This window comes from Schistocerca cancellata, chromosome 5 (assembly GCF_023864275.1).
Source record: "Schistocerca cancellata isolate TAMUIC-IGC-003103 chromosome 5, iqSchCanc2.1, whole genome shotgun sequence".
Classification (NCBI taxonomy): domain Eukaryota; kingdom Metazoa; phylum Arthropoda; class Insecta; order Orthoptera; family Acrididae; genus Schistocerca; species Schistocerca cancellata.
Window position 1 is genome coordinate 733593773 of NC_064630.1, and position 20987 is coordinate 733614759.

At 38.8% G+C, this 20987-nt stretch overlaps 1 protein-coding gene and 1 long non-coding RNA gene across 3 annotated transcripts in view; one reads left to right on the forward strand and one right to left on the reverse strand.

Annotated features, from left to right (window-relative positions):
- The window catches only part of LOC126187326 (integrator complex subunit 7), a 160479-nt gene that overhangs the window by 101531 nt on the left and 37961 nt on the right, over positions 1 to 20987 (forward strand). Inside the window, 5 exon segments of the mRNA XM_049928344.1 lie at positions 498 to 631; positions 4751 to 4952; positions 6245 to 6439; positions 15417 to 15520; positions 16184 to 16270. Coding sequence (XP_049784301.1) covers positions 498 to 631; positions 4751 to 4952; positions 6245 to 6439; positions 15417 to 15520; positions 16184 to 16270 — 722 coding nt within the window.
- Positions 7753 to 20987, reverse strand: part of LOC126187327 (uncharacterized) — a 52801-nt gene continuing 39566 nt past the window's right edge. Inside the window, exon 3 of one of the 2 annotated variants that reach the window (XR_007537709.1) lies at positions 7753 to 9033. This is a non-coding gene — a long non-coding RNA (uncharacterized LOC126187327). The remainder of the gene's footprint in view (positions 9034 to 20987) is intronic. The other variant, XR_007537708.1, reaches the window with a different exon arrangement.

The window sequence follows — 20987 nt, forward strand, 5'->3', positions numbered from 1 at the left end:
GTAAATTATTCTGTGCCCACACTTAAATAAAAAATTAAACAGATGTCACAAATTGAAGAAATACCTGCAAGACAAAGTTTCCTCATTGAAATAAACTATGATAGAGATGCTGATGGAATGACAGTTGGACTACTAACAATGTAAAGTTTAGTACCAGATGCCGAGCTTTTAGAATAAAAAATATGTATTAAAATATTATAATATGAGATAAAGGTGTTTCTCTCTGTGGTGTGTGCTAGGTGTGTTTCTTGTTACAGGTAGCTTCCTTGGTGTTTATTCAGCTGTTTTTAGATGTTACTTAGGTATCCCTTTTGGTCCTAAGAACAGCGATTATTTGTGTAGTATGTTTAAAAAATATCATGCTGTTATGTCACTCTTAGTTAACTTTTATAATATTTCATTTTGCCTCTTTTTATCATAGCTTTTTATGTCTATCTACTATGGAAGGACAACATTATAACTTTTCCACTGTAACCAGGTTACTATATTGTTCACAGGTAATGCTTTGCACACTAATATTCCAGACAATGTTAACATATGAGTGGCCACTCGAGATACGAAAAGCAGTTGAGGCAGTTTCAGAGAAAGCTGATCTGTGGGCAAATTACAGGATAGCTCGATCTGCCGCCAGGTTAGTGATCCCTGCAAAGCTTTTGTTCTCACTTCCCATGTGTTCAATTTGTGTTGTCCTTGACATTAATATCTTTCGGATTTGTCCTTATATTTCATGTGTAAATTGTATGGGATGGTGATCACTAACTAAGGGCACACACTTTTCATCTGGGTAGTCAGTAAGAGTCAAAGAGAGAGAGAGAGAGAGAGAGAGAGAGAGAGAGAGAAAGAGAGAGAGAGAGAGAGAGTGGTGTAGATGACTAGACCTGAAGAAAAAGCAAAATGCAGATGAGACAGTAAAATAAATTAATAAACAAGCAAGACAAAACAAAACAAAATGACAGCAGGAGCCATAGTAAGAGTGGAAGGGAGCAGCATATACAGGAACCACCAACAAACTTCAGATGCATGAACAATCTTAGCAGTAATAGTAGTAGAAGATGGAATTACAATCAAGCCTTCAAAATAAGTGAAAGGATCCAGGAGAGCTGCAAGTCTTATAGCTTCAGTCCACCTATCTCCATTTGCTTCTGTGCATCGGAGGCTGTGAAAAAAAAGCATACAGCCAATGCAAGAAGTTCAGGAACAATCTAACAGTACAGGATTTAAGATGCAAGTGAAGTCTGTGGGAAGTGACTACCAAATAATGTGAATTATTAAGACAAGTGGAGGACTAAGTGATTGGTTTAGATTCTATGGGAAATGATATTGGGTAAAGCAGATCATTGGATAATGGTTGGAGATAGTTTTAATTATACAGTTGAGAGTATCAGGCACACTGCTGAGACTATTCCTTATACTAATGTGAAGATTGTGTCATACTTTGAGTGGTATGATAACCTTACAATTAACCCTTATGTGTAACACGTTAATTAGAGCTTGAAAATTTATCCAGGGGAGAAGGATGTTTACATATGATTGTGACTGATGCACAGCTCCTCACTTGGTTGTAACATACACGGCATGTTTTGTATCAAAATACTTTAGGTAAGAGGTGGCTCCCACATTTCCAGAGGCATCCAATCCAGTGAAAGCAGTATGCATCCCATACTAGTGATTTGTTGTTTATTCCCTGGGTCTTTTTATGATATATTCATCCAAAAGACAAGAGTTGAAGAATAAATATAGTTACAGTTGAAACAGCTATTAGCGAAACAAAATATAGCAGCTAGTACAAAGCCATGGATGTTAAAGAAAGTACATGTAGTGTCTTCCATCAGAACATCTAAAGTCTAGTTAATAAAAAGGCTGGACTTCTCATATACATACAGGAAAATGAAAGGATGGTTTGAATTTTAACTGATTTATTGTGACAGTTAGGGAATCTTGTGGAAATCACGGAAGCTGCATGAATTCATCTTGATGGATCATACTTCTCTTGAACCAATAAGAAGAAAGGGGAACTAGCTACATATGCAAAAATTGAGTAAAATCCCAAGCCCTTCAGTTTAATGGTAAATGTGTTGAACAGCTCTTTGAATGAAGTGCCACCGTACTTGTAGTGGTTCAGGAAACACACAAGGTTGTGGTACAGACAGTTCAGAGGTCACCAGTAGAATATACCTGAGAATTCAAAAAGCATCTAGGGACAATTTTAATAAGATTTTTGTTCCTGGAGACATGTAGAGTTGTTGATGTTGATTTATTTATTATTTGCCACAGTAAAATTCCCTTAAAAGATTGGAAAGCGCAATGCAACAACCTGACAGTTTGTTTTTAGACCCAACGACCTTCACTGATGTAGACATAAAACCAGTAGTCAATGTTTTATATGACTATAATGATCAAATGTTAACAATAAAATATACTGATTAATTATCTAAAGATCATAGGAGGAAAGTACTGTGTAACGGAATCAAAGTATTGTATCACAGAATCATAAATGGTGGCTTGACCTTGGTGTATAGAGTGAAACTAAGGGAAGAGTGTGGGGAATATATTACTAAGTGGACAGGTTTGAACATTATTTTCCTCTGAAATAAACAAGGGATTAATGTATCTTGTGCTACAAAGAGAAAGCATTTCTTAATCAAAGGACAAGCCATTGTCAAGAGTTGAAACTCCATAGCCACCAGCATTGTAAAATCCTCTGGTTTGCTATCAAAAAAGTGATATATGTGCACTACACTCAAAAAATTAAAAGTTCAAACGATAAGGCAAAAGCAGCTTGGAACAGCATTAAATGAGAAACATACAAAAATTGTGATCCTAATTAAATTGAGCTTCCAGAAATGGTGTTATATTGAAATTGTTGGCCACCAAATTTTTCTACTTCCTCGGCGACAGCAAATATTCCACTGACTGATAAATGACAAAAATATAGATGCAGGCACTGCATGAACAAACAACAGACATTAGCATCATAAAATTATGAGACAGACTGATGAGGTGAAACTGGTAATATGCGAAACACACATACAGAATTATCCTAGCCTTTGGAACTACTACTTCTTTCCTCAGAAGGAAAGAAGGACAGATTTGGGGAAGATAAAAAAAAAAAAAAGAGCAGTTCACTCAGACCTTCGGACAAGACTAAACTCACCAGTTTTCATGTAGAGTTTGCCTCCTTATCGACACTCATGTTCTCTGGTGCAAACATATTCAACAAGCTCACATTTAACATAATGCAAGGAAGTGGATATTCCAACCAAGTAGAAGGAAAATTTTAAAAAATTGTCAACATGGTAAGTAGCAGTGCTCATCATAAAGCTGTATCCCCCCCCCCCTTCCCCCCCTCTTGCCTTATTCCATATCTTCATAGAATTGGTGTGTTCATCTGGATTTGGCAGTGTTAGTCCTGGAGGGAGTGGGTTCAGATTCTGTCACCAACCTGGGAAATTGTGTGCCTCATCTGTTCATGTGTAGTGTTACCCATGTGAAAGTATGAGAATGTTATTTGAAATGTTTGTGAATCTTATAACTGAGGAGGGGCTTTGATACTAGCCTGATATTCACCTGAGTCAGATGTGGGAAACCACATAAAATCCACATCCAGGCTGGTTGGCAAACTAGCCCTTGTCATTAATGCCCCACATGGATTCAGTCTGGGCCCAGCAAGCTCGCTGAATTCCAGATGCAGCTTGCTAGCGCATGTTGCCAACTAATGGGTCTTGTTAATTTGTATGAGAAGCTCTAATGTATTGCGAACATGACGATATATTTACAGATAACTATTTTCTTTGCAAAATACTAATGTGATCCAGTAAATATCAAGCTAAAACATCACATACTTAATTTAACTGAGGAACATGTGACTTTTTAATAGTAAATGCCTTCTTTCCAATTGATTAAATTTAGCTTGCATAAGCATGAATAGTGTTAAATGATACAGCTACAGTTAATTGTTAATACATATACATAAAATTAAGTTTTCTTATGATTCGCTTGTCTTTTGATAACATTTACCTTGATTCATTCCACATCCCTGAAAGTCATCCTACTTGACAGGGTAATGGAACATGAAATTTGAATGAACAAATGTATGACTGAATGAGTAGCTGATATAGTATAAATTTATTCATCCAGAGATCATCTTTGCAATGGTTATTTTATATGTTGGTATAGTAAAAAGAGAAAACAGTTAAATATTAACTAATTCAGGCACACTGGCATGTAGTTACGTAGATATCTAATTTAACAAGAACATGTACATCGTGCACAGTGTTTTTTTTTTTATTTTATTTTTATATTTTATGCAGGTGGTGTCCCAAGCTCATAAATATTTGAAGAAAGTAATTTTATGTAATTCCAAGAGCTACTGATAAAACAAACCTCTTTTACCAGTTACGCTGGAAAAAAACTTAAGGTGGTATTACATTGTTTTATGTGCCAATGTTGCATCACTGTTACTGTGGCTTCAGTAATAAGAACACATTTATAGAAAGTCAGAAAGATAACTGATGTTACAAACTAGATGAATTATTGTAAAGGGAGCCTACGAGGATGGAGCTTTACATGCACTAAAACTCCGGGCAGATATACCAAATCATTCTTTCAAAGATTGTCAGTAGAGTTTGGGCTCACCCTGGTTTTACTCCAAGGGAAGACAGACATATTTAACTTTGATTACGATGGCAAAGCAGTATTTATATTTAAAGTTTTAATATTCATTTGTAACAGGCAGTCTAATGTTACACAGATATGGTCACCATGCTGTAGCAGCCAACATCTTCGGTCGCCTCCAGGAAAATGTGGCATCAGAGCAACTGCACTTCTGGCTTGTATCTTTGGAGGCACTGTGCCGTGGTGAGACCGCTCTGCAGGGTGGGCAGTTGCCTGGGACTGTGCAGAGGATCGAGACAGCTGTCACTCACTGCTGTAAAGCTACCGCAGCTCTCAAAGTGAGTAATATCCACAAAATTTGTAACTGACAGCAACAACAGTTTTACATTATACCAATATTTGTGAATTTAGCAACGATGGAAAAAAAGTCATTTCTTAAATATTGGCATTGTTCTGAATGTTGCTATTAGTGTGAATATTAATCAATTATCATACAAACCTAGAACTGATAAAAAGTCTTACTACAAAACTTGACAGATTTTGCTTCAGTTGTGTTCTCACTGTTCTGTTTTTCATCTTTTTTTTTTATTTCTGCTAATAACCACTTCTCTCCATATTGTGACTGTTGCATATAATTTACAAAAAGGGCAAACTCAGTTTAAATAAACTGAACATTTAAATAAGAGAAACAAGAGAGATGTTTTGTTGTCCTTAGATTTATTCATTTTGTGTGAAAATTGCTATGTGGCCCTATAACCATCCTACCCTCTGTTCGCAATGTTCTGTGCACATGGATTAAGGAAACTAGAAAATACTTGTATCGGCTCTTGATCTCATATTTTGTAGAGAAGAAAAGTATTCCTTTCACCATCACACCGAACACTTAAATTACATGACAATGTTATGAAAAGGATAGTTGCTACTCACCATATAGTGGAGATGCTGTGTCATGGACAGGCATAACAAAAAGACTGCCAAACAAAGCTTTCGGCTTGTGGACTGAAAGTTCATGAACTGTGTAGCTCCAAAATATTATCCCATACGTAATCAAGGAATGAAATAACATGAAGTAAATGAGTTTACGCATGTCATTGGTGCTAAGTGTGGACAGTTTCTGATTTTATAGGTGGCAGCATTTAGCTTTTGTGGGAGGCCATAAGTGTCTGCATAGTAAATATCAGTGCAAAGAATTGTGTGTAAGAAATTGGTATGCCATATGTTTTATTGCCCTTAAGTGTCAACATACTAGCTGTAAACCAAAAGTTATTTCTCTCCAGAGCATAATATATTCAGTTCCTGTTTCAAACAATCAACAGCTTGCTTGTATCATAAAAAAAAAAAAAAAAAAAAAGTGGAGTTGTATTTTACAATTGGAGGCAAGTCATTAATGTAAATCAAAAAAAGAAACAGAAATAATATGGATCTTTGAGAAACTTTCCAATTGACAGTATTTTATTGCTTGCTGTCTTGTTTCTTATTATGTGAAAATGTATAAATATCTTTTGCTTCCTGCTATTAAGATAAGGCTGAAACCACCTGACTACCTTACCTTCAGTTAATTTGTGTTTCAAATGTGAAAAGAGACATGCAAAGACGTAAGTTAAGAGTTTGTATTTTGTGTGTAAAACAGGCTGCAAGCACGCCTGCGCACTCACTGCAGTTTGCAACTGACTACACGCGGCTGCGTGGAGAGTTCCTGCAGTGCCTCGCACAACTAGCACACGCCTGCCACAGCCTGTGTACTGCACCACCACCCGCCGTAGCGTCTTCTGTAGCTGAGAGCAGCCGCGACCCACTGCAGCGGTTTGGCCATATCACAGCCCAGGTGACACTGTGAATTCAAACTTTGTGCACCCAGTTAGGTGTCATAATGTCACACCTCTAGAATTCTATTGGAAATTTCTGTACTACCTGCCACTCCCACTTGCACACAGCATGTCCGTGCCATTCCCCTCCGCATGCGCGCGCGCATGCACACGCGCCACACGCGCGCCCACACACACACACACACACACACACACACACACACACACACACTCTCTCTAAACTAAATTATCCCAGCTGGACATATTGTCGTGAAACTGCAGCCTGACTGGTGTGAAGGATTTTGTCAGATATATTGACCAGTGGCACATTCACATCTCATTTCCTGCCAGTCACTACCTTATTTCCCTTCAACCCCTCCTTCCTCCTTGTTTCAACACTCACTCCTCCAGTATAAACTCTCACCCCTTGGGATGCATTGACAATGTGTGGGAACAGTGTAGCCGTGTGCGTGTGCGTGCGTGTTTGTGTGCGTGTGTGTGGACATGCTTATTTCAGCTGTTAACTTCAAGGCACATTGTCTGAAAGCTTAGCAATAATTTCAATGCAATTTGTGTACTGGACCGTTGCTCAATGCTTCAGTTTATGGTGAATGGTTTCATTTAATCCTTCTATTTTTCTGAATGTGCATTACGTATATTTATTTGACATAGAAATGTATAACCTGAATTACATTTACTTAAGATTCTTCCAGAGAAACTCATTCTGGTACTTGCTATTTCTGTAACTTGTTTTGTGCGTTGTTCCTCATACTTAAACTTATTCTCTCTCTCTCTCTCTCTCTCTCTCTTTTGGGTGATTTTTTCTGGAGTTGATTGTTAGCAGTATCATTAAGTAGTAATAGAGCTTTGTACCTACTTACAAATACTTAACATTTGTTTACCTCAAGTGTCGGCTTGCAGTCCCTGCTCCAAGTATCGCTCCTCTGCTGGTCTTCCCACATTTTGTAACAATTTCCTGGCATTTCAACATCCCTCTATATACAACCATGTTGTCTATGAACAGTCATGGCAAATTTGATGTTATCCACTATATCTTACCGACATCTTGACATCTAACATGAGCTGCCTCCAGACACTGGTCACCATATCATCAAGCAAATTTCAGCTACGGAGACTTAAGTATCAGTGCTCACCATTCTGCTAATGGAAGTACTACTACCACCACCTGTACCATTAAACTTACGTCTCAACCAACCCAAAGTGCCAGACAAATAGTGACAGTGAACTCTTCCCTGAAGACAGAATCACCCTTTGTACTTATGAAGAAACAAAGATCTTGCAGTATTTACTGATGTTCACAAAGATTTAATTAAACTACATAAATAGAGGCCTTCTGTTATTAAATGACAAGATTATAAATAGAATGGTTATTATTTGTTGAAATACAAAGTTGTCCAGTAATTATCTGACTTTTGACAGGGAAATATATAGGGTGTCCATAAAGTCCCTTTACAACTTCAAAATTTTATTACAATGGCAGTTTTGAAGTATTTTGACAACATGTCCTTTATTGTAATCAGTGTTTATAAAAGTTTTTTTTTACAGTGTTTAGTAGACCTCTATATGGGCGTCTTTAGTTACATGAAGCACATCAAGATGGTACTCGATTTCTTGTCATGTTCGCTGTAGCATAGCGTCATCAATGGTGGCAATGGCATTACGAATCCTTTGCTTCAAGTCAGCAATGTCCCATATCTGTGTTTGATAAATGATATCTTTTACATACCCCCAATAAAAAAGTGCAAGGGAGTGACATCTGGCAAACACGGTGGCCAAGGAATTGGTCCATCCCTCCCAATCCATCTGCCTGGAAATGTTTCATTGAGGAACCAATGAACATGCAGTTCCCAATGTGGTAGTGCACCATCTTGCTGGAAAATGATAGATGGTTGTAAGTCAATCAGTTGTGGTGCTACATATTCGGTCAGAAGGTTGAGGTAACCATCTGCAGTAATTGTTGACTCGTTGAAGAAAAATGGACCAATTATTTGGTTGCACATGATTCCACACCACACATTCACTTTTGCACTATCCCAGTGAAGCTCCCTAGTCACATAGGGGTATTCAGATCCCCAGATTCTCACATTGTGTATGTTTAATGTCCCAGAATCATGAAAAGTTGCCTTGTCACTGAAAGGCATTCAAGCATGTTGAGTGCAAACTGTGTCCATTTTGGGCTTGTCATTTGACTCAATTGTCTGTAGCAGTTGCACTTTTTAAGCATACAACCGTAAGTTCTTGTGGAGGACCTTATGCACAGTTGAACGTGGTAGGTGCAACAGTCTGGCAGCAGTGCGGATGGACTTTGTAGGTGAATGAGTGAAGACATTTAAAACATGATCACTGTTTTCCTTGGATATTCTTGGTCGCCCACTCCTCCCTTTGCCCAACATTGTCTCTGTCTCCATAAATTTTTTGTGCCATGCACGAATTGAAGAGTGCGATGGTGCATCTCTTCCATACTTCGTTCTGAAGTTTCGTCGAGTCTGAACATCCAATCTGATTTTGTCTCAATAAACCAGGTCACACATTGTGCCTTCTCTTGAGGAGTTGCCATTTTATAGAGTTTCAGTACCTTCCATCAACAGAGTATCTGAAACACAAAATTTTAGTACATATAAAAACTTTAGTAAACAGTGATTACAATACAAGAAATTTTGTTAAAATATTTCAAAAACTGCCACTGTAATAAAATTTTGAAGTTGTAAAGGAACTTTTTGGACACCCTGTACATCCCATACATGAAACTGCTAAAACTGTAATCCCCTCCAAACTAAACTGCCGGTGCTTCAGACGTCCTTCAACTCAGGAGCACCTGCAGGGGGTAAGGAAGAGGGGTAGGAGGGGGGTGGGGTACAGAGAGAGAGAGAGAGAGAGAGAGAGAGAGAGAGAGAGAGAGAGAGATGCAATTGGGTCAGTTGCCTCTAGTGAGAATTTATTTAGTTTACGAATATGAGAAAATATTTGTAACTGCAAGATCTGGTTTTTACGACTAGTGTAGAGTGAGTTATAAAATGAACTAGAGGAATGAAAAACGTCATGGTAGGTTGGCATTGAAATTAAAAAAGGATGATTAATTTTAAATTGCTATGTTTTTCTTTAAATTTTTTGATGTACAAAAATTGTATAACCATATTAGAGCTATTGCAGTGTTGTCACTCAGTATGAGGAAGTTCTGAGAGAGAGAATGTCAGTTGTTGAGCAACATGTGCTTTCAGCTAGAAAGTCTTTCAACATTTACTGAAACAATTGTAGCTGCAGTTTGATATTTTTTTATTTTAGAAACAAATCTAAAAAATGGATACGTGACACACATTGATATTTCACAAATTGACATTATATTAGGTGAAATACGGATACTAAATGTCAATACTTTTGTTTCAGTATCCATGCCAAGTAGCAAATGTAATTAATTTTTTTGAATCATCAGCCTTCTGACTAGTTTGATGTGGTTTGCCTTGAATTTCTCTCCTGTGGAAACCTCTTCATCTCAGAGTTGCATTTGCACCCTACATCTACAGTTATTTGCGGGATGTATTCCAATCTATGTCTTCCTGTGCAGTTTTTACCCTCTACAGCTGCTTCTAGTACCCTGGAGGTTATTCTCCAGTGTCTTAACATGGCCTACCATCTAGTCCCTTCTTCATATCAGTGTTTTCCATGTTTGTTTCTTCACTGATTCTGTGGAGAACCTCCTGATTCCATATTGTATCAGTCCACCTAATTTTCAACATTCTTCGGTAGCACCATATCTCAAACACTTTGATTCACTTCTGTTCCAGTTTTTCCATTGTCTATGATTCAGTATCATACAATGCTGTGCTCCAAACATACATTCTCAGATATTTGTTCCTCAAATGAAGACCTTTGTTTGGTACCAGTAGACTTCTCTTGGCAAGGAATGTTCTCTTTTCCTGTGCTAACCTGCTTTTTATGTCCTCCTTGCTTTGTTTATCATGGGTTATTGTACTGCTAGATGTAATAAGTATGGGACTAACTCCTTTGTCAGATGTACACAAAATACAGATAAGCATACAAACCTTTGTCAGATGTACGCAAAATACAAATAAGCATACAAAACACACACACACACACACACACACACACACACACACACACACACACACACAAAGGCCACTGTCCTACGGTGTGGCTGGTAATATGTAGCAATCTTCTTTCTGTGTGCCCTGTCTGCCAATCGACGCCTCCTCTTTGTGGTGAGTAGCAGTCTACTGTATTTCACTCTGTTGTTAAGCAAGTCACTATTATTTTTCTTTCTTTTCTACATATAGTAGCCACTTCCCCCAATTGTTTTAGAAATTCTGATGGAATGCCACCCATCGCTTCTGCTGTATTTGATCTCGAATTTTCCAGAGCTCTTCTAAATTATGGCTTTTACTGGATTTCATACGTCTTCCATATTAACTCTTAATTTCTTCTTCTATCAGACAAGTCCTCCCCCTTCATACAGACCTTCAGAGTACTCTTTCCTCCTATCCATTCTCTCCTCTGACTTTAACAAAATAAGTCTTAATTTCTTCTTCTATCACATCAACAGACAAGTCTTCCCCCTTCATACAGACCTTCAGAGTACTGTTTCCTCCTATCCACTCTCTCCTCTGAGTTTAACAGTGGAATTCCCATTGAACTCTTAATGTCACCACTCTTGATTTTATTTTCACTGAAAGTTGTTTTGACTTTTCTATATTCTGAATCTGTTCTTCTAACACCTATTTCTTTTTTGATTTCTTTTCATTTTTCTTGCAGCCACTTCACCTCAGCTGCCCTGCACTTCCTATTTATTTCATTCCTGATGCATTTGTACTGCTGCATTCCTGTCTTCCCCAGAACATTTTTGTACTTTATACTTTCATTGAACAATTGAAGTATTTCTTCTGTTACCCAAGCTCTCTTCACAGTTACTTTCCTTGTACCTATGTTTGTCTGCCCAACATCTATGATTGCCCTTTTTAGGGATACGCACTCCTCTTCATCTGAACTGCCTGCTTTGGTAAACCTTACAACAGTATCCATATTCTTAGCTAACTTCAAACGCATGTCATCATTTCTTAGTACTTCAGTATCCCCCTTCCTTCCACACTTACTGTTCTGGGTGATGCTCTTAAACTCCAGTCCACTGTTTATCATTACTATATTATGATCTGAGTCTATACCTGCTCCTGGGTATGCCTTACAATCCAGTATCTGATTTTGGAATCTCTGCCTGATTATGATATAAGACAGCTGGAAGCTTCCCGTGCCTCTGGGTCTCTTCCAAGTATACCTCCCCCTCTCGTGATTCTTGGAACAAGAGTATTCGCTATTACCATCTGAAATTTGTTGTGGTACTCAATTAGTCTTTCTCCTCTCTTATTCCTAATGCCAAGCCCATATTCTCCTATAACCATTTCTTCTATTCCTTTCCCTACAACTGGATTCCAGCCTCCCATGATCGATTTTCATCTTGTTGGTGTTGGTTCTCTGTTGAATTTTATAAGAACAACCCTATTGCTGAGCAATTCACAATAGCTCACTCTCTGTCTTTGTTTCATATTCATGATGAATCTTACTCCCATTGTACCATTTTCTGCTGTTGTTAATATTACTGTATATTCGTCTGACCTGAAATCCTAATTTTCTTTTCATTTCACTTCACTGACCCCCTCCCCACTTTATATGGGTTAAGTCTTTGCATTTCCCTTTACACATTTTTCTTGCTCTCCTACTACATTCAGACCTCTGACATTCCCTGCTTCGACTATTAGAATGTTATCCCTTTGTTGGTTATTCAAGCTCTTTCTCATAGTCACGTCCCCCTTGGCAGTTCCCTCCAGGAGAACCGAATGGGGGACTAATCCTTGCTAATGGAGAGATCATTGAGACACTTTTTCAGTTAAAGGTGACATGTCCTGTGGATGTACCATAAGTGTCTTTAATACAGTGATTTACATTGCCCTCTATATCCTCATGCTGTTGATCATCACTGATTCTTCCAGCCTGTAGGGGCTGCTTCCCACTCCAAAGGCAAGAGGGTACCCTGAACCTCTGTCCACTCCTCTGCTCTTTTATAAAAGGCTATGGGCAGAAGAATGACGACTTCTTATGCCAGGAGTCTTCAGCTGCCTTTTGCTGATGCTTTTTATTCAGGATTTAAGCCATGGCTGGGTTTGAACCAGGGATCCTTCAAGTTTTGAATACTAATAAAAGAAGCTATCCCCAAACTATGGGTGCAATAGGAATTTTCAAGGAGCAAGTCCTACCCATTCATCCGCCTCCAGCATTAAGACTGAATGACTGTTTCATAAATGAATGTTAAACACACATATAAAAACTAAAGTAAAGTCTTAAAAATGACTTCATCCCTGAAAAATTTAATTCTCATTTCTATACCCAGAATATTGGGGATTTCAGTTATTATGAATGACGAATAGCTCATAATGAACAAAAGATTGCATGTCAGTAAATTCCAGGCATTACTATTAAAGTATGACAAAATGACATGAAGCAGCCATTCAACTGAGCGACAACACTACTTACATATGTACATATACTGTCTCATTAAGAAGAACAGCAATGGTGAGAGTTCTGCCTTGGAATTCTACCTTCCTTGCGAACAAAAAATCACTCTCCCATTTCCCACGTCACTTGGTTGCAAATACTCACAAACCTCAAATGACTATTGCCAGTTGGCATTTACTTCAATATAACACACCAGGTTATGGCATTAACAATCCAAACATTGATAGGTATGGCATGAAGGCAATGATAAGTGCCAGATGGTTAGTGAGAGAATGACGACTTGGATGTGATGGGCTGAAATGGTAATGATGTGGATATGAGTGGTTCTCAGTCCCTTAGCAACCTCAAGAGCTGCCCATGTTTCCAAGCTTTGTTTCTGTCTCAGGTCCTGACGTTCCTGATTTGCTGGTTTCGAAACATATGACAGGAAAGATAAAAATGGATTGCCAATATATTGTGTTGCTGTAGGAAAGGTGTGTGCCAGCGTCATGAGCAACTCAGTAAATTTAATGAAGTATAGGGCTTGTAACACTTGCCGCAGGGATGTGTTCTGTAGCACTTGCAGATTCCTTACATTATATGAAGCAGTATAGGCCCACTTGGATACATGTGTACTTCAAAATAAGGTGATATCATTTGAAACAATCTTCTCAGTTAATACACAGTGTAATTGTGGGAGACTCTTGGTTAGTGTCTTCAACAAAGTTTTCAGTTTAATGAAAGTAAATTTGGCCACCTTTACAGATTGCATACAGTGACCTCCCATCCCCCCCCCCCCCCTTGCCCCCCTCCCAGTCAGACTGTGTGTGTGTGTGTGTGTGTGTGTGTGTGTGTGTGTGTGTGTATCTCCTCTTACGCTATCCTTTAAATAGTGCATTTAAATTTGAAAACAAGAAGAAGACTGAAGGAGCCACATCTGGAGAGTAAGGAGCTGTGCAAAAACTTGGCTCTACACTTTTTTTGAATCAGCAGATATGAATGAGGGTGAAGTGCAGTTGTGATGCAAATACCAGTCTCTTTACTTTGTATAGTTGTAGTCATTAGAGCTAAACTTGCTCGTACAGCTGATGATGGAGTTGATAATTCTCTTTTGTTATTGTTTCTCCTTCCAATACCCAGGTATAGAAGAAGATACTTATATAATTGAATAGCTAAAAATTAATTGAAAAAGCTACTCACCAAGTGGCACATCACTCAAAAAACCCCAGTTAGGGGAAAACTGTTGGATGGGATGAAAAAGAAAGTATTGCCTTGTCACATCATCTGATAGGTCTCTGGTCTGGGGCATTGGGTGACTTTGTGATAAGTAATGTCTTTCCTTCTTGTCTCATCCAAAAAGTCTCCCCTGATGCAAATAGGGTGACTTTTCCATAATACCATAACACTCCACATCTCCTACACCTCACCAGTTTAACATAAAAGTAATATACCAGCATTCTTCTATATTATTGCATTAGGAAATAGCATATAAATTTGAATAGAGCAACACAAATGTTTAGAAATTTAATAAACAGACCTTGAAAACAATATTATTAAAATGCCATACATATGGGACAAATAACCCAGAATTTGAATAACTGCACAGGTTATTCTGTTTCTGTTTTGATGACTGGTGTCTGGCGTAAAGAACTGGCAGATGTTAGAGATAGAGGAATTAGCGTTAATTTTTGCATTCTCTTTTGTAAACTCAGTATTAACATGTTCCCTTAAATGGGTATAATAATTTGTCTACCACACTTGCCATTTCTATTTGTGCAACCACCTATTTCAATGTTTTCTAAACTTATGTATATAAAGTAACTGATTTCTTCCATGACTAATGCTCTTGTTTAGTAGTTTATTATCTGTATAAAATAGCCAAAACAATAGTGTGGCTCCTTGCGGCCTGTTTAAGAGGAAAAATTTATTTAAATAACTCACAATGCATCTTGCAGTGATTATGATCATTCTCTCTCTCTCTCTCTCTCTCTTTTCCTTCCTCTCTTCCCCTTTTTTTTTTCTTTTTTCCCTTCGAAAAGAATCCCATTGTTGAATCAGGACTCATTTTGTACTTCAGGAAGTTCAGCTGAGTTGTTGTTTCCATTTTATTCTCAATATTTCAGCAACGGAACTAGTCGTCTTCTGGTTGGAGCCCATGCAGCAAGAGCACATAACAGCACAACTCACAGCACTTAAGAAGACTACTGTGTCGTTCATCAAAATGTTGTGCGTAAAATGGAAACAGCTCAGCTGAACATCCAGAAGTACTCCATCAATCAGTCACACCGAGAACACATGAGATAGCACTCATTGTAATGAATTTAATTGGAGTGATATTTAATGTTTCACATTTTGTCTGTAATGTTAATCCTTCCTCACCTTGTGGTTTTCAATTGAAGTAAAACTTATTTGTAAATTTATTTACCAGTGCGTCAATACAGCTACTAATTCTGGATTTCTCTATTTTTTTCATGGCAGCTGCGTAAGTGTGTGAAAGACTTTCGCTTATGTGGTGAAATGTACTGGAAGCTCTACCAGTCTGCTTTTGATGCTGATCCTGCATCTCTCGCAAATATTCAAATGTATCCTTCTGGAAGACTTTTCAATGGATTTGGCTGCATGAGAATTAGCATATGAAAAAGGGAAAAATAAATAGCCCAGCTGAACTTACTAATACCAGATGTTAATTGTGTCACATAAAATGATGATGATGTGGCGTGTCGCTTTGTATGTGCACAAACAGAAAGATAATGGACTACTGACAATATTTCTCATGTGTCTGTATTAGTTTTTGGACTGTGGGTTGTGCTGACAGACCAGACCGACCTACAGCGTAGCCCTAGTCACAATTAGGTTGAAATGTGACAGTTTTGTTGTGAATTGATGCCAATAAATGTGAATACAAAGTTTTAGATGTAACTTACTGTTTTGAGGGATGTCCTGAGATATAGTTAGGGTGAAGGGTTGCAGCTTGATTCTGAATTGGTGAGGTGATATTGAATTCTTCAGTTAATCCTAAAATGTTCACTTAGTGGACATCATATCTACAACTTCCCTTGTTTATGATTTTTTTGACACTCTGTTTTTATCACTATTTTAGGTGCTTATCTTTGTTATACACTTTCTATGATTGTATTGTAAAAAGTTCACCATTCAAGAAATCTTTTGGTTAAAAGGTGTAACTAATAACTATCTTCTTTGTGTTCTCTTTAGCAATGCTCCTATTTCTCCTTAATGAATTACAGCTTGCAGCAGATGTGTGTGTTGATGGCACACACTTTGGAAAGAGTGTCACAAGCAACCTATCAAGAAGACCCTGTGCTTGACTTCAGGTCAGTACTTACATTGTAACTGTTCTTGCAATGTTACTTCATGTCTAAGTTTGCACATACTGTCTTGTGGCAGCCTGTAATTGGTATCCAGTGTTCAGTGTGATTTGGACAGTTGCTGCATGCAGCTGCAAGTTGGACGCTGTCATGTGGTAAGTGCAAAAGTAGCTGTGATCATGGCTGTGCCGACTGTTGAATCCCAGTGACTGTGAGGTGCAAGGTCTTGAATATTTTCTGCAGATGGAATATGTTAGACCCTGTGATGTTCACTGCAGACTTGTTACTATTTATGGGAAAGCCAGCATCCAAAAGTGGTGCACGATTTCTAACAATGGCAGAACAGATGTTTATGATGAAAAGAAATCTTGGCAACCCTCCATCATCACTGATGCACTGAAACAAAAGATGCATTGGATCATTCAAGAGAATTCATGATTCTCAATTAGAGATGTACATGAGCAATATCAAGCAGTGTATTGTTGAATTGTGCTTAAAATTGTCACTCAGCACTTAGGGTACCACATAATTTGTGCATGGTGGGTGCCATGTGTGCTCACGGATGACCAGAAAACTGCTTGAGTGGGTGCTGCATTAGCATTGCTAGAGCATTACGAAAAGGTGAGCAACACATTCATCGACCAGATGGTTACAGGAAATGAAACACGTGGATTACTCATAATACTGCACCCCCACCCCCCTCCCCACCCCGAATGAAGTGACGGTCTATGGATTGGCGTCATGCTAAGTTGCCACAGAGGCCATGAAAGATCAAAAAAACTGCATGAACTCAAAAACTGATGGCCTCTGTATTCTGGTGCGTACTCATCAATATCGTGCCCCGTAACACAACAGTCAATAGTGATACGAGGTGCATTCAAGTTCTAAGGCCTCCGATTTTTTTTCTAATTAACTACTCACCCGAAATCGATGAAACTGGCGTTACTTCTCGACGTAATCGCCCTGCAGACGTACACATTTTTCACAACGCTGACGCCATGATTCCATGGCAGCGGTGAAGGCTTCTTTAGGAGTCTGTTTTGACCACTGGAAAATCGCTGAGGCAATAGCAGCACGGCTGGTGAATGTGCGGCCACGGAGAGTGTCTTTCATTGTTGGAAAAAGCCAAAAGTCACTAGGAGCCAGGTCAGGTGAGTAGGGAGCATGAGGAATCACTTCAAAGTTGTTATCACGAAGAAACTGTTGCGTAACGTTAGCTCGATGTGCGGGTGCGTTGTCTTGGTGAAACAGCACACGCACAGCCCTTCCTGGACGTTTTTGTTGCAGTGCAGGAAGGAATTTGTTTTTCAAAACATTTTCGTAGGATGCACCTGTTAGCGTAGTGCCCTTTGGAACGCAATGGGTAAGGATTGCGCCCTCACTGTCCCAGAACATGGACACCATCATTTTTTCAGCACTGGCGGTTACCCGAAATTTTTTTGGTGGCGATGAATCTGTGTACTTCCTTTGAGCTGACTGGCGCTTTGTTTCTGGATTGAAAAATGGCATCCACATCTCATCCATTGTCACAACCGACGAAAAGAAAGTCCCATTCGTGCTGTTGTTGTGCGTCGACATTGCTTGGCAACATGCCACACCGGCAGCCATGTGGTCATCCGTCAGCATTCGTGGCACCCACCTGGATGACACTTTCCCCATTTTCAGGTCATCATGCAGGATTGTGTGCACAGAACCCACAGAAATGCCAACTCTGGAGGCAATCTGTTCAACAGTCATTTGGCGATCCCCCAAAACAATTCACTCCACTTTCTCGATCATGTCGTCAGACCGGCTTGTGCGAGCCCAAGGTTGTTTCGGTTTGTTGTCACACTATGTTCTGCCTTCATGAAACTGTCGCACCCACGAACGCACTTTCGACACATCCATAACTCCATCACCACATGTATCCTTCAACTGTCGATGAATTTAAATTGGTTTCACACCACGCAAATTCAGAAAACGAATGATTGCACGCTCTTCAAGTAAGGAAAACGTCGCCATTTTAAGTATTTAAAACAGTTCTCATTCTCACCGCTGGTGGTAAAATTCCATCTGCCGTATGGTGCTGCCATCTCTGGAACGTATTGACAATGAACGCGGCCTCGTTTTAGAACAATGCACATGTTTCTATCTCTTTCCAGTCCGGAGAAAAAAATCAGAGGCCTTAGAACTTGAATGCACCTCGTAAATTCTGTGCTAGCCTCAAACATCTTTATCTGACTGTACAGAACTGCCAAAGAGGCATGCTCTCACATGGAATTGTTCTGTTGCATGACAATGCATGTCTAGATACTGCCGAGCAGCTACAAGCCTGGCTGCGTTAGAAATTCTGGTGGGACGCCTTCAAGCATTCTCCCTACAGTCTAGACCTGGGTCTGTCAAACTTTTTCCTGTTTCCAAACATAAAGGATCATTTTCCTAGAAAATACTTTACAAATGATGAAGACGTGGAGGATGCTGTTGTGACCTGGTTAAGTAGCCAGTCAGCCACATGATATGAAGAGGGTGTACATAAACTCGTGCCAAGGTAAGACAAGTACCTTAATATATAAGGTGGCTGTGTGGAAAAAAAGAAAAAGTAAGTGATAAACAATGTATATTGAGCTTCTGCATTATTATTAAAGAATATCTTGATAATGGTAAAACGTTCTTTATTTTCTGGATGGCTCTCTTAAAAATGAATATGCTCTTATTTGAGCAGTAGACTAGAATTTTTATGTTCTCTAATTTTTTCTTTGCAATTAGTACTTTTTTACTGTATAAATAATCTTTTGGCACATTGCATTTTGAAACTTCCTGGCAGATTAAAACTGTGTGCCCGACCGAGACTCGAACTCGGGACCTTTGCCTTTCGCGGGCAAGTGCTCTACCATCTGAGCTACCGAAGCAGGACTCACGCCCAGTACTCACAGCTTTACTTCTGCCAGTATCTCGTCTCCTACCTTCCAAACTTTACAGAAGCTCTTCTGCGAACCTTGCAGAACTAGCACTCCTGAAAGAAAGGATACTGCGGAGACATGGCTTAGCCACAGCCTGGGGGATGTTTCCAGAATGAGATTTTCACTCTGCAGCGGAGTGTGCGCTGATATGAAACTTCCTGGCAGATTAAATACTAGTCTCGGTCGGGCTCACAGTTTTAATCTGCCAGGAAGTTTCAAGTATAAGTATGGTACGAATGTTACATTGCATACACAAATTCTGTGATAAGTTGATATATTAGACTAAAAATAGTTGCAGAAATAAATAATAATATTATTAAAACAGTAGCTTTGGTGACCGTGATTTTGTTTCTTAAATTACAAATGGTTCAAGAAAAATGGTATGTCATTTAGAATCAAGCAGCAAATGAGTGTTACAGCTGTAATACAAACTTTACTACAATTAATAACATGCTAGATATACAGAAAAGTGATAATTCTTCCTGTTAATTGCAGGTAAACAGTGTTTAATCTTTGTGGCCAGTTGAGGCTGTGAGACAAAGTGAGACTAGAGCCAAGATATCTGCATTTCAAAGACGGCGTGCTAATGTTCCTGAAACCCAAGCACTTCTCATGAACCAAAGCTCCAATGTGCCACTTGCTTTCCCATGTGTTTTTATTTGTACTTTTCTGTTTAATTGATCAGAAAAATAATAAAATGATTAGATACTCCGCAAAGAAGAAACTATGATAATCAAGAGAGACCTATAGTTGTGATATATTTGTGAAACTTCAGTCACTTATTTGTATCACTGTTAGAAATATCTCACAAAAATCCTCCTCCCCCTCCCCTTTGTCTGGGTGGTTTGGCCTTCTATGATACCTCTAAATTGGTGATACTTAATTTAAATACTAAGTAAAGCATTGGAGGGTATGGTATACTGATAGTTTCAGGAATAAAAATGTTAAAATGCTTACAATAGGAACACACATGATATCACACACACACACACACACACACACACACACACACACACACACACTCACACTCACACTCTTGTACAGCTACTGTTTGCTGGCTGAATACACACTGTGGATTGTGTAAGCTACAGTGACATTCTAGATGGCACTAAATAGCAAGTATATCTGGACATTCATCTAGCAATGACTGAATTCACATTGGTGCGGTGAGGGTTCCCGAGCTAAGCATTGTCTCAGTGAACATTGTTAACCACTATATGTGAGTATTACTCACTACAGAAAAGTGAGACAAGCAAGACAATAACCTCAGTTTACTTTGTAATGCTTTAAATGTTTTATTTCGTTCTGCTATTCGTTCAGAGGGTATACCTTTTTCTCACATCATCTTTAAGGTAGATGCTTGTAACCATATAGGCTCAATTATATATCATAATTATGTTTTGCAAAGCTTAGTTAGGAAGTGTGTGCAAATATCCATCAGTGAAAGTCTCATCCCCAGGTAGTTCAGCTAGTAGTGGAGATGGTGAGAATCAGTGATGCATTGTGGACTTAAAATACTGATTCAAGTGAAGAATTAGATTTGGCTTTTGAATAAAAACTAGGGTATTGCCCTCGGGTTTGAAGATATGGATTCAGTGAACCCCAGCATCTGTAGTTTGTTGACTACTTCCTTGTCTGGTGACTTTAAAAGTGAATGGTATAGGATGAGCACAGCAAACTTTGGCTGCAGCCATTTGTTTTAAGGTTATAAGTGCTTTATCAACTGTTACATAACGTTATTCCAGCAATATGCGCAGTTTACACGTGTACAACAAAATGATGCA